The following is a 26,370-nucleotide window of genomic DNA, read 5'->3' as shown; positions in this document are numbered from 1 at the left end:
GCACACCACACACAGGTGGGTCATGTTACATCATTTCTCTTCGTTTCTCAGTACACCAAAAACAGGTGGGCACATGTTACATCATTTCTCTGTAAACCACAGACAGGTGGCTACATGTTACATCATTTCTCTGTCCACTACAAACAGGTGGTTACATGTTACATCATTTCTCTGTCCACCACGAACAGGTGGTTACATGTTACATCATTTCTCTGTACACCACAAACAGGTGGCTACATGTTACATCATTTCTCTGTACACAACAAACAGGTGGTTACATGTTACATCATTTCTCTGTCCACCACCAACAGGTGGCTACATGTTACATGATTTCTCTGTACACCACAAAGAGGTAAGTACAGGTTACATCATTTCTCTGTACACCAAAAACAGGTGGTTACATGTTACATCATTTCTCTGTCCACCACAAACAGGTGGTTACATGTTACATCATTTCTCTGTCCACCACAAACAGGTGGTTACATGTTACATCATTTCTCTGTCCACCACAAACAGGTGGTTACATGTTACATCATTTCTCTGTCCACCACAAACAGGTGGTTACATGTTACATCATTTCTCTGTCCACCACAAACAGGTGGTTACATGTTACATCATTTCTCTGTCCACCACAAACAGGTGGTTACATGTTACATCATTTCTCTGTCCACCACAAACAGGTGGTTACATGTTACATCATTTCTCTGTCCACCACAAACAGGTGGTTACATGTTACATCATTTCTCTGTACACCACAAACAGATAGTTACATGTTACATCATTTCTCATAATTTCTCTGTGCATCACACACAGGTACTGTCCAACACAATGTGCACATGTGTGTGCATAAAAGTGTGCATGAGATTGAGTGTGTGCATATGTGCAGGTGCAAATTTTGTGCTTGTGTGTGTGCTTGCATGTGTGTGTGGATGCGTGTGTGTATGTGTGTGTGCGCATGTGTGTGTGCATGTGTATGTGTGTTTAATAATTGTAATGTTTTATTGGGCTTGCTTTGAGCTTGCTGTATGTTTTCATGTTGTATGTTATCTCTTTTACTGATCTGTTTGTTATCTGTATGTACCACAGACTTCACCACTCATGAGCTCAACAAACAATAGCAATGACAGAAAAACAGAGAGTAAGTTTGTGCTAGGTAATCAAATGAAAAGCAAGCAATCAGAACAACTGCCACACAGACATAAAACAAAAACTTCCCTGCTCTCGCAGGGAAAGACTGATTCACTGATTCACTCATACAAACACAAAAACACACTTCCCATCCCACACACTCTACACACACACATACACTTGCCTCCCCCCCCCTTCCCCTCACAACCCTCCTGTCCAAACACACCCACTCCTCCTCACACACACCTTCCCACACACATCCCTGTACACAACCTCTCTACAGGCACTGACCTCGGTGAAGTGAGCCCCCTCAGACAGGCCCCGTGGGTCAACGTGAACGGAAAATGACCGTGTGGCATTCATCAATTCAAAGTGGGCGGGGCATCGCACCCAACTGCTGTCGCAGATCAACTGGAACTGTGCGGAGAAGGCGATCTTCTCTTCCTGGGCTGTGGTGGAGTATGGGAGAGAAAGAGGGGGGGGAGAAAGCTTCCAATATAAAACAAGAGATATGTGCATACACCACAGACACACACACCAAACACACACACACATCATGCACATACACATGCACACACCACAAAACACACACACCACACAAAATGCACATACACACAATCACACCGCACAGCAATCCACACATAAAACGCCACACACATACATAAACATAAAATATATCACTAACACATACACAAGCATAAACATAAAATACACCACCAACACATACAAACCCACACCACCCTACCAGTTGTGCTTTTTATACCTAATTATATTCACACCCAGGGTCAATGCATGTCGAGACTGTCCTGCATTCCTTAGCACTTCATGGGTTTTACTTCAGACTTTTCCTTGTCTTAGATGGACTGCCTTCCCAGGCTATCGAGCTCCATCTGCCCACATGTGACAGGTAGCACAGGGTTACATGGTACCTGTGGCAGGTAGAGACCAGTCTCGACATGCATTGACCCTGGGTCCATGGCCATGTCCCGACTTTCAGTAGCCGTGCCCCCGTGCCTCCGAGGAAGGTTTTTGAGCCAGAGGCTAGGACAAGGACAGTCTGATATAAAACCTACGACCTGAGGACCTCACTGTCACCGTCCCAGCTTGCTAGGCTATGGCAGATGAACCACGGGTGTAAAGGGTGGGGCCAGTACTGCGCACACTGCACTCCACCTAAAAATTCCATTGCGCAGGCTTGAAGGACACGTCCACGTCCGCGCCACCAACTATTCCAAGCCCTGTAGCGATGGGAAAGGGGCGAAAACGGCAGGTGGAAGATGTCACTGGAAGCCGCAGTTCCAATCCTGCATGCAGGCGGTTCAGGATATTGGTCGCCTGATTGTTGACCCGGAGGTGACAGCATCACTCGGCAGCACCCTGAACGACCAAGCAGCCTTTTCTAGGGACAGCACTGCTTGCTCCACACGGAGAGGGGCCTAGAAAAGGTGGTCCAAACAAATGCTCATCTCCATACCCCCCAGTTGGCTAACCGCGGTCAACGGGCATCTCCAAACGCGGTCGAACAACAATAGAGAAGAAAAGGCCGGCACCTGCCTCACAATTAGGTGCAAAAGGACTAAAGGTAGCATGCTGGAACATCCGAACCATGCGTGACTCTGCAGACAGCAACCACCCAGAAAGGCGTTCCGCTCTAGTCGCACACGAACTTCAGAGACTGAACATTGACATTGCTGCCGTCAGCGAAGTCCGCTTTGCAGGGGAAGGCAGCCTCCAGGAACACGGCGCTGGGTACACCCTCTACTGGTCAGGCAAGCCAGAGACCGAGAGACGCCTTTATGGCGTAGGCTTTATGGTCAGGAGCACCATTGCCTCCAAGCTTGAAAACCTGCCAACAGGACACTCAGACCGAATTATGTCCATGCGCCTCCCACTACGGAACAAACAGCATGCCACTCTGTTCAGCGTGTACGCTCCAACCCTCCAAGCGGACCCCACAGAAAAGGTCAAGTTTTACACTGATCTGCGCAACCTCGTTCAGAACACCCCTGCTGACGACAAGGTCATCATCCTTGGCGACTTCAATGCCAGAGTTGGCCAAGATTCAGAAGCCTGGAAAGGAGTCCTTGGCAAGCATGGCGTTGGTAATTGCAACGACAATGGGCGCCTTCTTCTCGAGTTCTGTGCAGAGCAGCAGTTTACCATCACCAACACCATTTTCCAGCAGAAGGACAGCCTGAAGACAACGTGGATGCATCCTCGGTCCAAACATTGGCACCTCATTGATTACATCCTGATGCGCCAGAGAGACGTACGAGACGTCCTACACACCCGAGTGATGCCCAGCGCGGAGTGTCATACTGACCACCGCCTCGTCCGCAGCAAGCTCAGGCTCCACTTCAAGCCCAAACCAAAGAAAGGAGGAGCTCCTAGGAAGAAATTCCAGGTCGGCAACTTTCAGTCAGCTGAAGTGAAAGCTGAATTCCAGGCGAAGCTTCAGGACAAACTTGAAGACCCCAGTTGCCCCACAGACCCCTCTCCAGAAGCACTATGGGCACAGCTGAAATCAGCCATCCTGCAGTCCTCTGAAGAAGTCCTAGGGTTCTCGTCGAAAAAGAACAAGGACTGGTTTGACGAAAACAACCAGGAGATCCAAGAATTGCTGGCGAAGAAGAGATCAGCCCACCAGGCTCACCTTGCACAACCGTCTTGTCCGGTGAAGAAAGCAACCTTCCGGCTCATATGCAGCAACCTCCAGCGCAAGCTTCGTGAGATTCAAAATGGGTGGTGGACCAACCTGGCAGAGAGGGCTCAGCTTTGTGCAGACACTGGTGACTACCGGGGCTTATACGAAGCCTTGAAGGTGGTGTACGGTCCCTCATACCAGGTCCAGAGTCCTTTGCGCAGCGCAGACGGCCAGGCGCTCTTCACAGACAAGATGTCGATCCTGAACAGGTGGTCGGAACACTTCCAGGCCCTCTTCAGCGCCAACCGCACGGTTCAAGACTCGGCAATTCTCCGCATCCCACAACAGCCAGTGAAATTACAACTGGACGAGCTACCAACCCTAGAAGAGACTGTCAAGGCCATTGAACAGCTGAAATGTGGCAAGGCAGCAGGGGTTGACGGAATTCCGCCAGAGGCGTGGAAGAATGGAGGCCCAGCACTACACTCCAAACTCCACAACCTCTTTGTCTGCTGCTGGGAGCAAGGCAAACTACCACAGGACCTCCGTGACGCAGTCATCATCACCCTGTATAAAAACAAGGGAGAAAAGTCGGACTGCTCCAACTACAGGGGGATAACTCTGCTCTCCATCGCAGGCAAGATCCTCGCCAGAGTCCTCCTAAATCGGCTGGTGCCTACTATCGCCGAAGAACATCTCCCAGAGAGTCAGTGTGGCTTTAGAGCCAACAGAGGCACCACTGACATGGTCTTCGTTCTCAGACAGCTACAAGAAAAATGTCGGGAACAGAACAAAGGACTGTATGCGACATTCGTCGATCTCACGAAAGCTTTCGACACCGTGAGCAGAAAAGGTCTGTGGGAGATCATGAAACGTCTAGGATGCCCCCCAAAATTCCTCAGCATGGTCATCCAACTACATGAGGAACAGCGTGGACAGGTCAGACACAGCAACGACCTTTCGGAGCCCTTCCCAATTGGAAATGGAGTGAAACAAGGTTGTGTCCTCGCGCCGACCCTCTTCACGATCTTCTTCAGCATGATGCTCCAACAGGCCACTGAAGATCTTGGCGACGACAACGGTATCTTCATCAGATACCGCACTGATGGCAGCCTATTCAACCTGAGGCGGCTACAGGCCCACACCAAGACACTGGAGCAACTCATCAGAGAGCTTCTGTTTGCCGACGATGCTGCCCTCGTCGCCCATACAGAAGCGGCCCTGCAGCGTATAACGTCCTGCTTCGCAGAGGCTGCGCAGCTCTTCGGCCTAGAAGTCAGTCTGAAAAAGACGGAAGTTCTCCACCAGCCTGCCCCACGGGAAGAATTCCACGCTCCTCACATCAACATCGGTGAGACAGAGCTGAAGTCGGTCCACCAGTTCAGCTACCTAGGCTGCACCATCTCGTCTGACGCCAAGATCGACAAGGAGATCGACAACAGACTTGCAAAGGCAGACAGCGCATTCGGCAGGCTGTACAAGAGAGTGTGGAACAACAAACACCTGAAGAAAGACACAAAGATCAGCGTGTACAGAGCGGTTGTACTGCCCACCCTGTTGTATGGCTCCGAAACCTGGGTCACCTACCGGCACCACATACGGCTGCTTGATCGCTTTCACCAGCGCTGCCTTCGCACCATCCTCAGCATCCGCTGGAGTGACTACATCACAAATGTCGAGGTCCTGGAGCAGGCAAAGACTATCAGCATCGAGGCAGTGCTGCTAAAGACCCAGCTACGTTGGGCAGGGCACGTGTCCAGGATGGAGGACCACCGCCTGCCCAAGATCGCGCTGTATGGCGAACTGTCCACTGGCCACCGTGACAGAGGAGCACCCAAGAAGAGATACAAAGACTCCTTGAAGAAAGCTCTCGGTGCCTGTCACATTGACCATCGCCAGTGGTCCGCAGTAGCCGCTGATCGAGAGACCTGGCGACGCACCATCCACCAAGCTGTCTCCTCCTTCGAAAACAACCGCAGGGCCAGCCTTGAGGACAAACACAGAAGGAGGAAGAACCACGACGCTGCAGCTGCGAACCCAGACCAGACTTTCCCTTGCAACCGCTGCGGCCGACTCTGCTTTTCCCGCATTGGCCTTGTCAGCCATGAGCGTGCCTGCATCAGACGTGGACAACGCCCTTCCTAGATCTTCGTCAGCGAAGCCAGGCCATGATATTCACACACACACACACATGCACACACACACGTACCACCAAACACAGGCATACCCACACCATCCTTCCAGTCTGCCCACTTGCCCCACACTTCCAACACACACTCACATCCACACCACCCTCCACACACCTACCCACACCTTCCTCATCCAGCCCCCCACCCCCCGCCCCTCGCCATGTCCCCAAAGAACTGACACTCACCTGTCTTCTCCTCAAACACAGGCTCCACAAAGACCGTGACCTCGCGGGGCCTCTCCAGGTGCTGTGGTTCCCGCAGGTAGATGCCCCTGAGGGTGGTGGGGGAGGTGACACCCCGGGTGTGGCCCGAACAGGTGACGTTGAAGTGGATGTGACGCTCCTGGCATTGGGCGTGCTGTGACACGTGCTCCATCGCCTGCTCCACCTGCACCACACCCCTCTCTGTTCACACAGGCTCTTCACCACAAAACCACTGACCTATAAACATGGACTGGGAATGCCGCTGTGTGCGCCTTGCAGTCACTTGACGCCAACTGAGCGAGCAAGCCGCGGCCATTTTGGACACCTCTTATGGATACTTGTCTAATCCTACCTCAGTCTTGAAAAGACTGTGCGTGCGCCCGCGTGTGTTTACGCGCGTCTGAGTGCCTGTTGGTGTTTGTATGCATGCATGCATGCGTGTGTGTGTGACTGTGTGTGTGTGTGTGTGTGTGACTGTGTGTGTGTGTGTGACTGTGTGTGTGTGACTCTGTGTATGTGTGTGTGTGTGTGACTGTGTGCGTATGTGTGTGACTGTGCGTGTGTGTGATTGTGTGTGTGTGTGACTCTGTGTGTGTGTGTGTGTGTGTGTGTGTGTGTGTGTGTGTGTGTGTGTGTGTGTGAGCTTCAAAATGAGTCACGGCAGAGGATGGAGGTAAGAAAAAGTATAACGGGAATATATTCATATTTTTATTGTGTTCTCGCATTATAATATATACAGTCCCCCCCCACCCCTCCCACACACACAGTCACACACACATATACACACACAGTCACAAACACAGAGTCACACACACACAGACGCACGCACACGCATGCACACACACGCGCGCGCGCGCGTTCACACACAAACAGACACAAAATTTCCAATTATAATATTTGACCATCAAAAAAATTGACCAAATTTCAGTTCAGTGAATTAACTGTCAGAAAAATATCTTTTTTTTCTAATTTGCATGTTTCCTAAATAACTGTAGCAAAGGAATGTGTAATAAGATGACAACAAACAAACGAAATCTCCAGTCTTCAGATGACAACAAACGAAATCTCTCCTTTTCGCAAAACCTTTTTCTAAAAAAAAAAATACGCATACTTCTCAAGAGTATTATAACATTACACTCAAAGAAAAAATGCGATTCAGAGTCAATTTCATAAATGCACATAGGACAAGGAATTTTCGACATACATCAGTACAAAGAACCAAAACAGAATCAGACAGCACAAGTCAAACAGAACAAGTTCGAGCCCCAACCTTATGTCATGGGTATGCACCATGAAAACGGATGACTGTGTGTATGTTCTTCTGGGTAAAGGACGCCATAGAAGGCACAGTGAATTAACAGATTGTAGCATCACAATGTACCAGAAAGATTGACACAAGGTGAAGAATTGTCAGGTGCATTTGCACATGCATGTCTCTAGGACAGACGTTACTGGTTTTTGAAGAGAACAAGTTTGTTCATTTGCTTTCTAATATATTTTCCCGTGATGAGAGAATTGTGTTGTTTGGCAACACTTGTTCCAGGGGCCCCCGTTTCAGGTTGGGACAATGTAGATGAAGATGGAGATGAAGACATGGGCATCGACGACTCAGTTGTCAAGTTTCTTGGAGCTGGATTTTTCCGTGGTTTCACCTCCTGAAACAGAGTTGTGACCAGTTATGATTTCTATACAATGATATAGTGTCTACAAATTACTTTAAAACTGAAACATACCACTAGAACCACTAAAATGTTCCATCTTTAAACAGCTGTTTTTAGAGCTCGTCTGTGTTTATTGACATGTGTGTATCGTCAAAGCAGGATGATGATAATAAAATTTATTGCTTAGGATCCCCCAATCCATTCCGTCCTCGCTCTTCCCTCCCTCCTCCCACCATCCACACAAACACAATTATGCATGCATACACACGAACACACACACACACGTGCGCGCGTGCACACGCACACATGCACGGACAATCACACAGTGACACACACACACACACACACACACACACACAGGCGTTTTTATGGTCATTTATCAAAAGATGAATGCACATGTAAGACTGACTTAATTTCCTTAATACGTTTCATTTTGTAGGGGTTATAGGGGATTCTAGTTCCATTTTTAACATGATTTGTTGTAATTCATGCAGATAAAAGAAAAGTGCAGCATTCTGAAAAATAAATAATATTTTAATATACAAACTACCCCATGCAGAAGAGATGTTGTAAATGAATTTTAATATTACCTTTTGCAAGTGAGCAGGAAAGTTAAAGAGGGTGGGAACAGCTGTGTGCTTCAAGAGGCCAGATGGATTGTAGCATTGCTTTTCAAAGTGGTCACCACAGATCCTGGAGTAGTCGGTAGCTTGAAATCCCTCCCTCTTCAGGGCTGCAACCCATTGTCTTCTTCTCTCTTCGTCCTTCGGGAATCTGATTACAAAACACGAATAATTCAAGTTTATTTTGTCATTGGAGTGTTCATCAAAACATTTTTACTTCCCTTATACTTAAGGTTATAATAAACACACACACACGCGCGCGCGCACACACACACACACACACACACACACGCACACACATGCACACACACACACACACTTGCACACACCGAATCATGCACCATACACACACATAGGCCTACATACAGACATGCACAAACTGACAGTCGTAAGACCTCCATAACCCAACACACACACACACACACACCACCACCACCAACAGTTACACACACACACACACACACCTACACACACACCCCTACACACACAATGACGCACACAAACACAGTCACCTGAGACAACCATACTTTTGCAAATTTCCCAGGATGTTTGGGGTAAAGTCAATCATCCTTTCTTTAGTTTTTTACTCATTAATATCAAGAAAATTATAGGTACGAACCTGTGAAAAGATTTCCCTTTCTTTTGTCTGTTGAAACAGCCCCAAGCTGCACAAAACGTTCCGGACATTGTTGTACTCTGTTGTCACTCTCTTACAAAAGGCCGGTGTACGGGTAGGTGTCCAAAATGGCGGAAAGTTCGCCCGGCTGTGGCGTCGCTCACGCAGCGCCTCGCGCGCTCTATGTAAATACGATCTCAGTGCACAAAACCTTACTCCAGACGCAAGGCCCCCCGATCATGGCCTCAGATAGGATTGAATTTTTGGAATGGAACCGAATTTCCATAATGATGTTATGAGCTAGGAATATCTTAATAGACCTTTCCACTCTCCACTGCAACCAACAAATGCAGTGCGTGTGGCTGTGCTCGCGAGCAGGAGAGTTATTTTCACGGAGACCGGTTCACGTGAACAGTGCATGTCAACAATGGCATCTGACCCAGTTTCGTCTCAGTCACAAGGCAGATAACAGAATTAGATGAAGTGGCCCTTTCGTGGCTACTTAATGTTATTAAAGTCATGTTCATTAACTCCTAGGTCACTTTATATCCTCCCACTGGAGCTAAAACTAGAATATAATAAGGCTGTTTTTATACACAAAATAGTCAGCACCTCCTTCAATTATAAATAACTTCCCAGTAAATAACATAAGACATGCACATAAGTTGCATATACCTCATCCAAATCTTGATCTTTTTAAGTCCAGCCTAACATACAGTGGGACGTATTGGAAACGTACTGGAACGTATTGGGAACGTATTGGAATAATTTACCATCACATTTAAAAAATATAACTAACCACAACAACTTTAAGCAAAATCTAAAAATGTACCTATTCACAAAAACTGACGTCACCTGAAATCCAACATTGCTTTCAACAATTTGTGGGTTCTCTCTCACTCTCTCTTGAGTGGGTGCATTTGTGTGTGTGTGTGTGTGTGTGTGTGTGTGTGTGTGTGTGTGTGTGTGTGATGATTTTTCTTCTTTTCTTCTCTTCTTCTTCCTTTTGTGGAATGGCTTTGAATGGTGAAATAATGGTGCATTTTGATTGTGTTTTGATTTTGTGCTCATTTTTGCTTTTTTAGCTTTATTCCCTCTTTAGGGCGAGGGCTGGATGTAAAAAAGCATGTTACTTGCTTATCTATCACCCTCGATAATAAAGATTTTGTCTTTGTCTTTGTCTGAATTTAATCTGTTTCAAACTCTTTGTGCTTTCCTGGATTCATTTACAAGTCATCAGTGTGTGCAAATTTCGAACAAAAATATGGATACTTTCACTATCTTACTGTATGATAGCATAAGAAGTGAGAAAGTTTTATATTTTGTCCCCAAGTAACTCGTCATGTCACAAATCAGTTTGGAAGTTTTCAGTTCATAAATTCTAATATTTGTTTTTTGGTGATTTTATTTTGTACCCATACAAATGAATTGTCTGTGGGGGAAATCAGGGGAGTTAACTGGCAGTACTACGTGAGTTAAACCTTTTTTTTTATTCTTTCATTCCTGTCAGCAGTTTCAGTGGCCCAGTAGTTTGTCACTAAAAAAACGGTACTTATAGGAAATTTTCTATCTAAAATTACGTTTAAATAACATACCATGACCCAACTAGTGCAGACTCCGGCAGGGGTCTGACGTTCCTGTCCTGTGCAAACTACTATCCGCCTATGCGGAGAAAACGAAAGTACTACAGCCGATAACCTCCCGGAAGTAGGTAACCTCCCCTTTGTCCCCCTGGCTAGCGCCCTCTTTTGACGGCAATATACGATCACCAGCGCGGCGAGCAGGGAGAACAGGAAGCGGGGAAGACAGGAGGGTCTTAAATTTGGGTCACGGTAAGTATGTTATTTAAACGTAATTTTAGATAGAAAATTTCCTTTTAATTACACATACTTAACCATGACCCAACTAGTACAGAATAGCGCGACAAGGTGGAGGGTTCGCCTGTTCTACTGTCTGTGTGCTGTTATGGCCTGCTGTGCAACTACCACAGAAGCAATGCCTCTTGAGCCATCATCCCGCAGGCGTGCGACGTCTCTCAGGTAGAAGTCGATGAAGGTGGCAGGATTTTTCCAGTAGGCAGCATCCATGATGTCTTGCAGCCGTGCAGAGTGCGCTAAGGCAAGAGAAGAGGACCATGCTCTGACTTCATGTGCTCTGGCCGAGGAGGCATCAAGTCTCAACCCTACGTCTGCATACGCACCTTTAATCGCATTGACTATCCATTGAGACAGTGACATTTGCTAATATCACGCGGATGGTCCAGGTTGCAGCTGATGAAGAGGCATCGTTTGGACGCTTGGAAGGGACGCGACCTTTTAAGGTATATGCGCAGGGCCCTGACCGGGCAGAGGAATCTGTCCTCGTCGTCATGGGCCAGAGAGCGGTTTGATGAAAAGAATGGGAGAGGGTGTACTGGGAGTTTGATTTTTGGCAAGAAATTCGGGGAGGAATCCTAAGTGAGATAGACCCGTCCGGCTCAAAGGCTATATCTTGTGTGATGCCACTGAGGGCATGAACCTCACTACACCGCCTGCCTGAGGCGAGTGAGATGAGAAAGAGTGTCTTCATGGAGAGTAGCTTGAAAGGAGCTATATCAAGGGGTTTGAAGGGTGCCTTGCGGAGGTATTGTAGGACCAGAAAAAGGTCCCAAGAAGGGGTCCGGAGGGATTTATGTGTGTGACTGAGGGAAGCCCCTCGGACCAGTGCCCTAAGCAAGGGGTCATCTGAGAAAGAGGGCCCGCCCAGTTGCCGAAGAGTGGATCTGATTGCAGCGCGATAGACGCATACTGCAGAGGAAGAGAGGCCTTTGGAGGAGGAGAGGAAGGCAAGAAAGTTGGCGAGATCCATATTGGATGGGTGTGTGGGATTGACTGAGTGGGTTGAGCACCAGGAGAGCCAGCGGTTCCAGTGTGCAGAGTAAATGCCTTGAGTGCCTTTGCGATGTGACCTGCACACAAGGTCAGCTGTGTCATCGGAGGCGCGTAGTGCTGACAGGGATTCCCGCACAGTAGCCAGGCGTGAAGGTTGAGAACCTCTGGGTTTCCGTGGGGAATGCCCGAGCGGAGCTGGACTAGGGAGTGTCTGCCAATGTGAAGGCGGAGTGGGGGAACGTGAGTGAGGTGGAGAAGGTCGGGGAACCACGGCTGTGCTGGCCAGTGGGGTGCGATGAGAATCAAAGTGGCACTCTCCAGCCTTGCCTTTCTGAGGACGTTTCCCATGATGGGAAGTGGGGGGAAGGCATACCCCGAAAGGTTGGACCAGCTGATCAATAGGGTGTCTATGGCCCAGGCCTGCGGGTCTGGGACTGGGGAGATGTATGTAGGAATGCGGAAGTTGAATCTTGAGGCAAACAGATCCACATGTGGTTTGTGCCAATGGTCCCAGATCAGCTGAAGTGTTGAGTGTGACAGGGTCCACTCCGTTTGGAGCACGGTGTGGGATCTGCTGAGGCAATCTGCAAGAATGTTGAGCTTGCCTGGGACATGCCATGCTGTCAGGTGGATGCTGTGCTCTTGACACCAGAGGAGGACTGTCTCCGCATGCAGGGACAGCTGGTGTGAGTGAGCTCCCCCCTGTTTGTTCAGATAACATGCTACCGTCGTGTTGTCTGTGCACAGCAAGATCGACCTGTGCGAAATGTGGGGGAGGAAGTGCTGGAGGGCAAGGAAGACCGCCTCCAGCTCCAGCTTGTTGATGTGCCATGACTGCTGTTGTGGGATCCAAGTCCCCGACGCTGTGTGATTCTCCATGTGTGCACCCCAGCCCATGTTGGAGGCATCTGTGTACAGTTCTGCATCCGGTGTTGGGTTCGAGATCAGAACCCCGGCGTTAAGCCATTGCATGTCCATCCAGTGCTGGGTCGACTGTGAGAACCATGTGCCTAGAGGTATACAGGTGTCCCATGTCTGTGAAGACTGGGACCTCCTGTCCTGGAAGTGACGGTGAAATGGACGTTTGTGTAGTCTCCCTAGCGGAACTAGTGCAGCGAGAGACTCCCTGAAGCCTAACAGAGGAAAGTTCCCTGGCAGACGCCGAGGTTGCCTGTGATAGTTGAGAGAGAAGGCTGTGTAGCCTGTGGAGGCGAGGTATGGCCGGACGTATGGTCACTGATACAGAATCGATCGCCATACCCAGGAATTTGAACTGTTGAGAGGGTTCCAGTTCCGATTTTTCTGTGTTCATTAGAAAGCCCAGTGATTGGCACTGGTTCCTGACAAGGTTCAGGTGATGCTGGCAGAGGGCCCTGCTCTCCGCAAGGATCAACCAGTCGTCTAGGTAGACCCTCAGGCGTATGGCCTTGCTCCTGAGGGCTAAACATAGTTCCCTGACCACCCTGGTGAAGACCCACGGGGCTGGCGCAAGGCCAAATGGAAGGGCTCTGAACTGGAAGGACTTGCCGTCCCATGAGAAGCGGAGCCACTTGCGGTCCCTGGAGTGAATGAGGATATGGAAGTATGCATCCGTGAGGTCTATGGAGACTGCCCAGTCGCCTTGCCTGATGGATTCCCTGATTGACGCAGGTGATTCCATGCGGAATGGTTTGTACTGGAGGTACTTGTTTAGAGGAGAAAGGTCTAGGACCGGCTGCCATCCGCCGGAGGCTTTGGGGACGACAAAGATGCGGCCAAAGAAGCCTGGTGACAGAGGAGGAGCTTCCTCTATGGCCTCTTTGTGGAAAAGAGAAAGGATTTCGTCCCGCAGGGCTGAGCAGGCTGCGTCGCCCTGCGGGAAAGGGGAGGGGAGGGGGGGGGGGGAAGGGAGGAGGAGAGTGAGAGAGAGGTGCCTTGGAGGAGAGCCAAGGCAGGCAGAACCCCGACCCTATCACCCGGAGGACCCACTCGCATGCTGGGAGGGAAAGCCACGCTGGCATGTGCCTGGATAGGCTGCCTGCTGGCTGCTGTTGCGCGTGTGGCGGGTGAGGGGCGGGGGTAAGTCACTGGGGGTGGGCCGGTCTGGAGGTGGCTGATGGCCTGTGTGGAGGGCAGAATGTGTGTGGCTGGCGCCTGTACACCCTGGGCTGGCCCCTGGGTTGCGCCCTGGGTTGCACTCTGGCGTTTGAGGGAGAAGACTGATGTGGGCGCGGTCTGAAGGTGGTTACGTTGCTGCGCCTGAACGTGTAGGGTTGATGCCGCGGATCGCAGCGCAAGTGTGCCGAAGTGCGGAGAGGGCCTGCGCCAAGGGCAAGGTCCCTGCCCAAGTCTGTGCGGTGTTTTATGGCCGCAGTGGGGAAGCCCTGACCAAATAGGGAACCGTCGGTGGAGGGAAGCGCTCTGAGGGAAGCGTGCTCTAGTGGAGAGCGCACGTATGGAGAACGGTCGAGCACAGCATCCCTCCTGGCCAAAATAACAGTCATGTAGGCCTGTGACTGTATATTGGCAGACCGCATGAGGAGCTGGCTGATCTGCTGTACAAAAGGGGAGAAGATGGTGATGTCAAGGCCGGCTGGTTGATCAGTGGGGGTTTCTATCAGTGCTGTGGCAAGGCCCGCAAGGAAGTTGTCTATGGCGGCAGTTGATTCAAGGGATAATCTGGTAGCTTCCTCCAGATCCATCAGGGATCTGTCGGGCAATGCTACTATGCGATTGCCATGTGAGTTGTGCGGGAGGAGTAGTAGGTCTTCCTGAGAAAGAGGCAGGGGTCTTTGAGGAATAGGACCTGGAGCTAAAAGTGAGGGCTTTGAAGTGGGTCTGAGCAGGGTTTTCAAGAATTTCCCTTGACCCATTGCGGCTGGAAAATTTGGGACAGAGTCAGAGGGGACATTGCTGATGGGTTGGCCCCTGATGCGTGCCAGTGTATTTTGCAGGGTGTCAAGTACCATGGGCGACTGTGTAAGGGCGTAGTGAGGGCCATGGGAGGATCTGTGGATGCCCATAATCTCCATGGCACCGCGGGTTTGAGGCGTGCCTAGTGCTTGAATTGTCTCCACCCTATCTGGAGTGTAGGAAGCTAGGAGGGCTAGTGCTTCCTGCAGGGAAACCAGCTGATTATCCTCCGAAGGTGGTTCCTCTGTCTGTGTCACCATCAGAAAATGTCTCTTCAATGGCATAGGGTGATGGGTCAGGCTGTGTGCTGAGCACGTGACTGGTGTGGTTGCACTGGGTGCTATGAGTGTGTCCTGTTCTAGGCGAGAGGAGCTGCTGGAGGGTGGCAGAGGGTGGTGGAAGGAGATGTGCTGCAGTAGAAGGAGGAGCAGTAGCAGGAGAAGGTGTGGCATCAGGAAGCAGAGTGGAGCATAATTGCTGCAGCAAGTTAACAATGAGCTGCTGATTGTTTGGTTGAGCAGCTTGCTGAGAGACCATTAGTGGCTGGGAAGCAGCAGCAGCCGGCAGTATGGCAGATGTGGACATCACTGCATTGCTTGCAGGAACCCTGCAGGCACCTGCACTGTAGGCAAGCGGCAGTGCCGGTGTGCAAGGGAAGTAACTGCGGCGGTCACCGGTAAGGGAGCCGAAGCAGGAGTTACCTCCCTTGGATCGGAAATTCGTGTCAAGGGGAGGGGTGCACGCGTATGGGCAAGCGTGTCCCCTAGTGGTCTACCTTCCTCCCTGCACATGTCGCCAATGGATCCGAGACGGTCGAGGCATGCCACGTGGGGGGCTCGTGATCTGATGTCATGGCCGCCACCACGGACGCATCGCACATAGGGCCCAGTCTAGCGTGCGGATCTAGAGCAAATGTATGGTGTTGTTTCCCCAAAGGGTTTGTGCTATAATCCCTTGTTGAGACTGTGGGCATGGGGAAAGGGATAGAGGAGGTCGACTCGGGCACTGCCGACTGGCAGAGCCGAGAAATTGCGGATTGCGTCGAGTCCGTTCGCAGTTCGAAATTCATAACATCAATGGTACCACTGACCTGTGTTTGGGATAACAAACCTATAGAAGTCGCCGGAGGAGGCGTAGGGGGTAGTGGGGGTCTGGAGTCGACCGGAGGTAGCGGAGAAAGTGGAGGTGGTGTGGGGTTGGCGTTGTTGAGAGAGGCAGAGGTAGAGGGCCCAGAGTGATCGCGAATCGATTGCGATCATGCCTTAATTTTAGCCCGATCTCCCAATCGAGCCACATAATTTTGCGACCTGTTTGAAGACATAATTGGACACAAAACAGAAACGCCAAAGAATCGATAGACAGAAAATGCAAAAAAAAAACTTGGCCGTATGAAGTGCACAGGAACAGGTGTCGAGAAGGCTGCCGGAAAAAGAGGGGCTAGCCAGGGGGACAAAGGGGAGGTTACCTACTTGCGGGAGGTTATCGGCCGTAGTACTTTCGTTTACTCCGCATAGGCGGATAGTAGTTTGCACAGGACAGGAATGTCAGACCCCTGCCGGAGTCCGGACTAGTTGGGTCATGGTTAAGTATGTGTAATTAAACTGCCCTTTGCCCTTGTTTCCTGGGTTTCCAGAGGGGGTTTTGATATGTGATAGTGCAGTACAAAACAGTACAGGACACTCTCACACATACACACAAACTCTCTCTAACACTCTCTAACACAGATCCCCTCCTTTCCACACCCACACAGACAGACAGCAGACCTGCAAGATGCCATGTCCCAGGGCAAACTTGTCCAGGTTGTCACTCCCAGTGGCCGTGTTCTCCAGGGCGCGACGCAAACTGAAGGGGGTGAAGGGAACATTCTGTGCCTTCAGGCCTGACAGAACCAGGGCTGGACAACACACAACATCAAGACAATCCGTCATAACTGTGCAGCATGTGTGACAGAACCTGGGCTGGGCAATACAGCATCAACACAATCCATCATAACTAAACAACAATCCATCATAACTACACAACATGTGTGACAGAACCAGGGCTGGACAACACAGAGCATCAACACTGTCTATAATAACTAAATAACAACCTAAATAACTACACAACATGTGTGACAGAACCAGGGCTGGACAATACAGAGCATCAACACAAGTCTATAATAACTACATAACAATCTATAATAACTACACAACATGTGTGACAGAACAAGGGCTGGACAATACAGAGCATCAACACAAGTCTATAATAACTACATAACAATCTATAATAACTACACAACATGTGTGACAGAACCAGGGCTGGACAATACAGAGCATCAACACAAGTCTATAATAACTACATAACAATCTATAATAACTACACAACATGTGTGACAGAACCAGGGCTGGACAATACAGAGCATCAACACAATCCATAATAACTACAGAACAATCCATAAAACTACACCACAATCACCACAATCCACCATAACTAATTGAACTGGGACTTTCTTGGCCTTCAGGCCTGACAGAACCAGGATAGGACAACACAACACAACAATTGTAATACTAAAAGAAGTTAACATTTAGTGGTCGTGCATGTCAGTACAGTACCAACAGTTGAGTTTTCCCTTATAATTGTTTAAAATATATGTTAAAAGAATAGTAAATTAAAAATAAAATAACACAAAATAATTTGAATAAAATAAAACATATTTACCTATCTATCTATCTGTAACAAAATACAACATACCGATGCCGCCACAGGCATTGGGAGAACTCATGCTGGTGCCGTTCATCAGCTGTGACCCGCGCAGCGTCCAGTTGGGCACTGAGGCGATGGCAGCTCCAGGGGCACTGATGCACACGCCCAGGGAACCATCACTCCTGAACACATCCAGTAATCATGGCCATTAATGCAGAGATAAGTGGTCATTAGTGCACAAACAAGTGGTCAGAGATGCATGAACAGATGGTTAAGGTTGAAAGGTGCAGTCATGCACACGCCCAGGGCACCATCACTCCGGAACACACCCAATAATTATGGCCATTAATGCACAGATATATGGTCATAAGTGCACAAACAAGTGCAGACCTGTTTACCTTATATTTGTGTTTGGTGTATTCTTGTCAAAAAAATGGTGTACTCCTCAAAATAGTGTATCAAGCAAACAGATCCAAAACTGCGATTCAATAACTTCCACAATACAACTGTATCATTTATTCATTGCACGTTATCATTATCACTATCAGTACTATTGATTTCAGTTTAGCCCAGCTGACCATCCAGGGCCAACTCAAGTCTTCTTTTAACCCTCAAAGTGCTGGATATAATAAAACATACTTACAGAAATCATGCTTAAAACAAAGGGATAGTTTGCCTCCGCTACCTGTGCTCTGATTTGGGGCATTTGTATGCTTATCAGTAAGAATAAATAGGTAAACCTATACATTTTTGGAAAGTAGAGTGAATGAAGAATCAGATAAAAGTAAGAAAAAGGCTGTACCTTGTAAGTAGTTGGAGATATTCCACAGGATATAAACAACAAATTTTGCAAACTTGTTTTCCAAAAACGTCAACCACAATGTTTATAGGTATTTTCACATCTTTTACAGAGTCAAAATCTCAAAATTGGCATTAAACTGTGCAGAAAATGTTCTGGTTGCAGAATCATGAAATGAATATAACTGAAACAATGAAATTATAAGCACTGTATTATTTGTTTGAGACACACCCACTGACGCCACGCACGCGCACATCTACAATACTTTATGCAATCACAGGCAAAAACAGAAATAAATGTTTTCTTTTAGCTCATGTTGCTTTCAAAAGCAGCAAGAATGCTTTAAATCAAAATAATTTCCAGTTTTCTAGCTTGATTTGGTCAAGAAATCGCAATAAACCCATGCCTAACCCACTTTACCACCCCTCCCCACCCCCATCACCCACCCCCCAGTTTTTGTGGCTGGAGACACAAAACTGAATGAACAACAAGCAAGCCAGCATGCCCAAGTGTCAAAATAACAAAGCCGTTTTCATCAGAATCCCTGTCAGCAAATGAATCATCACTAGTGACAAGGTCACTCATTTCCTGAGCTTTGTCAACTTCAGTGTCACTCATTGTTTACAAAAAATACGAAGATCTGGACTTATAAACTCGGTCAAAGTTTGTGCAAACACAAGCAGGGAGGCAGTAACACCAGAACGAGGCAGTTTTACGAAGGCTGCCGAGCATAGCCGTACGATGTCGGACCTTATGTAAACAGAGCCACGATCGTGGCCCATCGCACTTTACCGGGAAAGCCACGATCGTGGCTCATCGCGCTCTCCGGGTTAACCTCCACTGGAAACAGCAACATGCAGAGTTAAGAAAGGAAAGCCAGCATTTGCACTGTGGGACAAACAACGTCAGGAACTGGCAGATCCAAGTAAGATTCTATTACCAGGTGGGGTCAACAGTTATTGTTTCTCACTTGCACGGTAGGGAAACTGTTGAAAATTCATTTGCCTGGATGACCACATCAGGATGGGTTATGTACTCAGAAACAGACAGAGACACAGAGACAGATTGTGAGTGTGTGTGTGCCTGTGTGTGTCACTGTATGTGTGAATGTGTTTCTGGCGTTCACAATGCTGGAGTGTGTGTGCGAGGGGAGGGGGCCGGGGGAGAGTGAAAGAGGATGGTGAAGGGTCACAGTTCCAGAGAGGGAAGGTGGTGGTTTAGACAGCTGTTCTATCTAAATGGAGGTTGCTTAGCAACAGGGCTTTCCACAATGCACTTTGACATGTGTGACTGTCAGTCCCCTCAACAAAACTGGACTTTGACCTTTCCCCTTACCCCTTCCCACCCACCCTCAGCCTCCAACCTTTCTGCCATCGGCAGTCTGACCATGTAACAGGGGGGTGGAGGGTAGGGAGAAGCAGGCATCAATTAGGAGGTGGTGTCTGGAGGAAGAGAGCAAGAGAAAGTGAATGAGAGGGGAGCATGAGTGAGAGGGGTGGGGGTGGGGAGGAAGGAATGAGAAGGGAAGGGATTGCGGAGGTCATTTTGTAGTGACCTGGTTTCAGTTATGATTGTACAGAATGGCCCTTTCCTATTTGATAAACCCATGCAAGGGAGAGAGAGTGAGAGGGAGGGAGAGAGAGAAAGAGAGTCAAGACAGACAGATACAGAGAGAGACAATACAGACAGACAGACAGATAGATCATGTACAAGAGGGGAGGGAGGGGAGGGAAGGTGGTGAGGGCACAGAGCGGCAGTGATTTTGATAGCTCTGCCAGTGGAAGTGGAAGGGTGAGGTGAAGGTGGGAGGAAGATGTAGGTCGCCCTCTTGGAGTGACTACAGACAGACCTGACTGGCTATCATGTAACACTGATGGATGGGCGGGCGGATGGGCGCTGGCAGTGAACTTTTCACATGTCCCCACGTGAGCAGTGTCAATACTGTGCTCTCCACTCTGTTGTTGAGGACCAGAAATCTGACTGGCTAAACTTTTTTTTTTTCCATTTCCTCAAAAGTCATACTGAAATCTATTTTTGCATACTGGCGAACTCCAAGTCAAAACCGCGTACAAATTATGCCAAAATCGTACGGGTAAACAGGTCTGCACATGGTCAGAGAAGCATAATGAAAAGGTAAGAGATTAATAAACATAATGGGTAAGGTTAAAGGTGCACTGATGCACACCCCCCAGTACACTGTCACTCCTGAACAAGCCCCATAATCATGGTCATAAATGCATACACAACTGGTCATCGATGCAAAAACAAAATTAATGGTCATCATTAGTATCATCATTATCATGGATTTCCTAGAGGATCATAACACTGCTGTAGGTGGAAGGTAGTGTGAGAGGTGGGATGGGGGGGAGAGGGGTACAGGGTGGGGGAGGGGTGGGGGAGGGGCTTTTGTGCCTCAGTGACCTGCACTGACCCAGAGAGCTACACTGATGGGAGACTTGTGCTCTTGGCACAAGGCCACCCCAAACCAGACAGGTCAGAGGACAAAGGACAAACCCACAGGGATTATCACTATCATCATCACCCAGCCAACCCGCAGGGATTATTATCACTGTCATCATCACATCACCCAGCCAAACCCACAGGGATTATTATCACTGTCATCATCACATAACCCAGCCAAACCCACAGGGATTATTATCACTGTCATCATCACCCAGCCAAACCCACAGGGATTATTATCACTGTCATCATCACATCACCCAGCCAAACCCACAGGGATTATTATCACTGTCATCATCACCCAGCCAAACCCACAGGGATTATTATCACTGTCATCATCACCCAGCCAAACCCGCAGGGATTATTATCACTAACATCATTACCCAGCCAAATCCGCAGGGATTATTATCACTGTCATCATCACCCAGCCAAACCCACAGGGATTATTATCACTGTCATCATCACATCACCCAGCCAAACCAACAGGGATTATTATCACTAACATCATCACATCACCCAGCCAAACCTGCAGGGATTATTATCAGTCATCATCACATCACCCAGCCAAACCCACAGGGATTATTATCACTGTCATCATCACATCACCCAGCCAAATCCACAGGGATTATTATCACTGTCATCATCACATCATCCAGCCAAACCCACAGGGATTATTATCACTGTCATCATCACCCAGCCAAACCCACAGGGACTATTATCACTAACATCATCACCCAGCCAAACCTACAGGGATTATTATCACTATCATCATCACCCAGCCAAACACACAGGGATTATTATCACTATCATCATCACATCACCCAGCCAAACCCACAGGGATTATCACTAACATCATCACCCAGCCAAACCTACAGGGATTATTATCACTATCATCATCACCCAGCCAAACACACAGGGATTATTATCACTATCATCATCACCCAGCCAAACACACAGGGATTATTATCACTATCATCATTACCCAGCCAAACACACAGGGCCATATCAGGGGCTGGAAACAAAGTAGCACTGGTGGCAGAGCACAGGACTACATCATAGGGTGATTAAGCCAGAAACAAGCCTCCATGTGGGGTCACCCCCCTTCGCCCTCTATTCCTCCCACTCCTCTATCCCCCTCCACCACCACCACCACCACCAATAAATAACAGACCATCACCACCCCTTTCTCCACCACCCCTCCTCCTGTGTTTTCATAGACACCTGTGAGTCAGTGGGCCGAGGACTTTAAATCTTTTTCTTTGCTGTCCATCAGGGGTGGGGAGTGGGGGGAGGCGGGGGGTGGGTGGGGGGGGGACAGTCCTTGTTTCTGCTGTCAAACCAACCAGTAGGTCTGCGAGAAAAGAGGAACACTTCCAGCATACACTTTGCTAGGTAGGATAGTGATTCATAACTGACAGAGCCCCTGGCATCCCCACCGGCAAATGCTGTGAACATACCCTGGTCCCCGGGACGACCATGTGTAGTGCATGGGGGGCAGTTTTTCTATCATGGAGTATTCTGCAGCCATCATCTCTGGAGTCACGTAGGCGCCAACCCCTGTAACAACCCATGTAACACAATTAACTTATTTACTATAATTAACTTCATTAATATAAATAAATACACACATACACAAGTTTGCATACCCTCACCCCAACATCACACGCATAATCACAATGTATAGCACTCAACACGTACCATCACTCACACACATATAAAGACAAACACCCACACTCCCCTCCAACACACGTGCTAACAACCTCACACAAGTACTCTCACTTAGGCACACACTCATCAAACCCACACATACACACCCACACATATCCTCATTTACACACACATACAAACAAAAACCCACAGCCCAACCTGAACACACACATGCCCCTACCAACACCCACATACCAACATAAAAAACCTATGGTTGTGCTGTCAGTGCCACCCAGCATTCCCAAAATGGAGAGACCAGGGCCTTGCATGCATGCGCACACACACACACAGACACACACACAAACACACACACATGCACACACACACAGTAACTACATACACACACACATGTACACACACACACACCCTCACTCACACGCACACACAAACTTCCCCACCCACCCTACCTTACCACTTACACACAGAGACACATACACACACACACACCCTCTCATCCACACACACCCTCCTACCCAACACTCACACACCAAAACTACACACCTACAGTGTTGACAGTGCTGCCTGACGTACCACCAGTGACAAGAGTGTGGCCCCACACACACACCCTCCAACCCTCCTTTACCCATCCATCCACACAGCATCTCTCCCTCTCCCCATACAAACCAAAACTACGAACCTATGATAGCGCCAACAGTGCCACCTGGCGTGCCAACAGTGGAGAGGGCTGGACCATTGTTGCCAGCACTGGAGACGAAGACGACACCATGTTTGGTGACCACCTCGCTGAGAATGTCACACACCCGCCTGAAACACACCCACACCTCTACAAGGTCAGGTCACCCCATGACAAGTTCAGGTCAAGGTCCTGTCACCCCATAAGGTTAGTTCATCCCACCACAAAGTCAAGTCAAGGCCAGGTCACCCAACCAAAAGGCCAGGTCACAAAGTGTGGCTTGGGAGTATTTATTACTGTTGCTAGCCCATCTGGCCACACAGCCATATCAGTGCTGAAAACACAGTCAATATCTGTGACTTAGAACCTGAATTTTTTTTAAATCTGAAAAAGCAAAAGAAAATTTGGTGCAAGTACGATCACATTCCTGCACATGAACCTAGGACATGCTTCCAACATTGACCATTTCTCTTAGAGGACAACGGGGGAAAAAAAAAAAGCAACCTGCCTAAACACAAACATAATCACACACAAAATCATGTATAGCAACTTACATACAAAACAAACAAGAGAGGCAAGGCCTTAAAGACTCACTTATGATACACTTTTTTTTTTAAATCTAATCGTTAAAATGTGTTCTGTATTTGTTATTATAAAGCTTCGGGTTAAAAGAAAAAGAAAAAAAAAAGTCCTAACGACAGATTCGAACCCCGCGTGTCTGGGTGAGAAGAAGCTTTCTTACCCATTACACTATCGTGGCTCCTTAACTGATGTTCAAAAATATAACACTTAAACATGCTTTTTTAAAGGGCGATAAATCGATTGTGGCATTCGCAGTGAGAACGCTGTTTAAATAATATTATTCTGGTGTATCTTGGGCATTCAAAAGATCTTTAAGGGCAATTAACAATTCTTTTAAAGTCCGCAGTAAAGGAGACGTGGCTATCGCTGCAATCACACTGCAACATTTAGCCGTTTTCTCTGGATCAATATAGATGTCCAAGTTTAGTTACACCCGGTTGACACGGTCGATTCAATTTCTCTTTTATGTTCATTCTAGTTTTATAGTTTTAAAGTTGATATAAAAATTGAGTATTTTGTTAAACTAATAACATGTAAAGCTAAGTACAAGTACTTCTAAACATCGTAAGTGAAAAGGGCTTCATTTTGAGAAAAGTCAAGACTGGAAATTTTTGCGTTTCATCAATTCAAGGGTATGAACTCTCATGGTTTATTATTTCTAACTGTGAATTCCCACTGATTCTATGGATATTTTTATGGCAGTTTGGGGCATAATCCAGTAAGTGATGAGGCATTCACAAATCTTTCTCTGAATAAATATTTAACGGTCTCCTTCTCCAACTTTCCATCACATGTTATTGTGTATTGTCGATTGAATATAGGATTGAACAGGCAGGTCAACAACTTGAAACAAAATGGCGTCGTTCGCGTTCGCGAAGAATATGAGCACGCGCTTTGAATATGTATAAATATGTGTATGCAACTGATTTTTGCCCATGACCTTCAGGGCTCAGCCAATAAATCTATAAAGTCCACTCGTGGTATTGATTTTAGTATTTTCCGAAAAAGACCACTTGGGCAAATGAAATAGTGAAAGCCATGTTCACTGAGAGTAAAACACACAAGCTTTTTATGTACTGAGTATAATTTCAAAATGTAATGTTTAAGATGAGAAAGATCAGTTTAAAGCAAATTAAGCCCCCTAGCATTAATTACAGATTAATTTCCCTTCTTTACTATCTGCACCAAAGACATGCAAAATAAATATAACTTCCATGCTTAGCAAAAGAAGTTCCTGTTTGAACAAAAAATGATGAAAATGACTGCTCTTGTTGTGTCAGAATATCAGATCAAAGTGCCAAGTTTAGAGAATTAAAAAAATATAACAGTAAATTCAGTTTGCATATAATTTGGCTTCTTGTTTTAAACAAGATGACTGGAAAGAACTGAATTTTTCCTATTTTTATGCCAAATTTAGTGTCAACTGACAACTGACAAAGTATTTGCAGAGAAAATGGCAATGTTAAAGTTTACCACGGACACACACACACACACACACACACAGACAACCGAACACTGGGTTAAAACATAGACTCACTTTGTTTACACAAGTGAGTCAAAAATGCCACCAGGCAACTGAGCAACTGACATGTTCTGGGTGAAAAAGACAAAAGAAAAAAAGAAAACAACACAGAGAATGTCCGATTACCAAGTCCACAAAAAGATAAAAACATATTCACTGCTTTCTTTAATATCATATAGGCAAATGGTCCAGCAAGGCAGAAAGTGAGAAAGGTAGAGGCAACAGAATCAAATCAAATTAAGGTGCTTAGCACCACTAAGGCCATCTCAAGGCTGTCAACATGTTAGATTCTACTCCAAGAGGCAACAGAAAGAAAAGGACAAAGCCAGAAAAAGTGAGTGATAGAAAAGAGGAAACTTCTAGCACAGAATTTCAAGTGGGGATACTGTTTACAAGTGAAAGAACCCCAAGCATCTTCATGGAGGAAGGCAGCCTAAGCACCAGCCGTCCACAGCAAGCTATCAATTACAAATATCAGGTCCTCATTCAGCCACACACCAGGACACCCTGCACAGCTGCTCATTCACTTCAGTATTCAGCAGTGCCTGTCCTGATCCCCCACACACAGCATACCACACTGACATCTATGTCAGCTTCAAAGGAAATCAATGATGACACTGTGATGATCCCACTGATCCTTTTTATTTTCTTTTTGCTGTCCCATCATCTGCATCATCTCAATTACATTACTCCAACACCCCTCATTCTGATTCTCATACACAGTCACACCCAGGTTTATCTGCCGTAGTCTAAGCACCAGCAATCCAAAGTGAACCACTGATGTTGGGTCACCAGGAGGCCACACACCAGAAGAGACCCTGCACTGCTGTTGAGTTACTTCAGTGTTCAGTAATGCCTGTTCTGAGGCAACATAAGCAGGACACCACCTACTAGTGGCAATAATGAGTCAGACTCATCCAGATTGGAGACCGCCACTACATCTCTCCAATGATAGTCCCCACTGAATCCGCCGACACCTAAGACTTTGACAGCACTCATCCTAAGCATGGAAATGGAGGGGGATGGAAACTGTAGTCACCCTGAAAGCAAGGCATGAAAGACCACAGGATCTGGGACACCTTTTTAGCCTGTACTGATGATAAATGATGATGATGATAATGATGATGATGGTAATGATGATGATGGTGATGGTGATGA

General features: G+C 47.6%; 1 protein-coding gene across 2 annotated transcripts in view; it reads right to left on the bottom strand.

Annotated features, from left to right (window-relative positions):
• LOC143275598 (tripeptidyl-peptidase 2-like) overlaps positions 1 to 26,370 on the bottom strand; it is an 88,794-nt gene that overhangs the window by 45,147 nt on the left and 17,277 nt on the right. For both annotated transcript variants that reach the window (XM_076579819.1, XM_076579820.1), the window contains exons 9-14: positions 23,112 to 23,239; positions 22,225 to 22,324; positions 17,557 to 17,690; positions 16,590 to 16,720; positions 6,147 to 6,348; positions 1,420 to 1,577 (exon numbers count right to left, since the gene is read on the bottom strand). In XM_076579819.1, coding sequence (XP_076435934.1) covers positions 1,420 to 1,577; positions 6,147 to 6,348; positions 16,590 to 16,720; positions 17,557 to 17,690; positions 22,225 to 22,324; positions 23,112 to 23,239 — 853 coding nt within the window. The remainder of the gene's footprint in view (positions 1 to 1,419; positions 1,578 to 6,146; positions 6,349 to 16,589; positions 16,721 to 17,556; positions 17,691 to 22,224; positions 22,325 to 23,111; positions 23,240 to 26,370) is intronic.

This window comes from Babylonia areolata, chromosome 30 (genome assembly GCF_041734735.1).
Source record: "Babylonia areolata isolate BAREFJ2019XMU chromosome 30, ASM4173473v1, whole genome shotgun sequence".
NCBI lineage: Eukaryota > Metazoa > Mollusca > Gastropoda > Neogastropoda > Buccinidae > Babylonia > Babylonia areolata.
The sequence above is the reverse complement of the archived record's forward strand: the minus strand, read 5'-3'. Positions and strand labels throughout refer to the sequence as shown.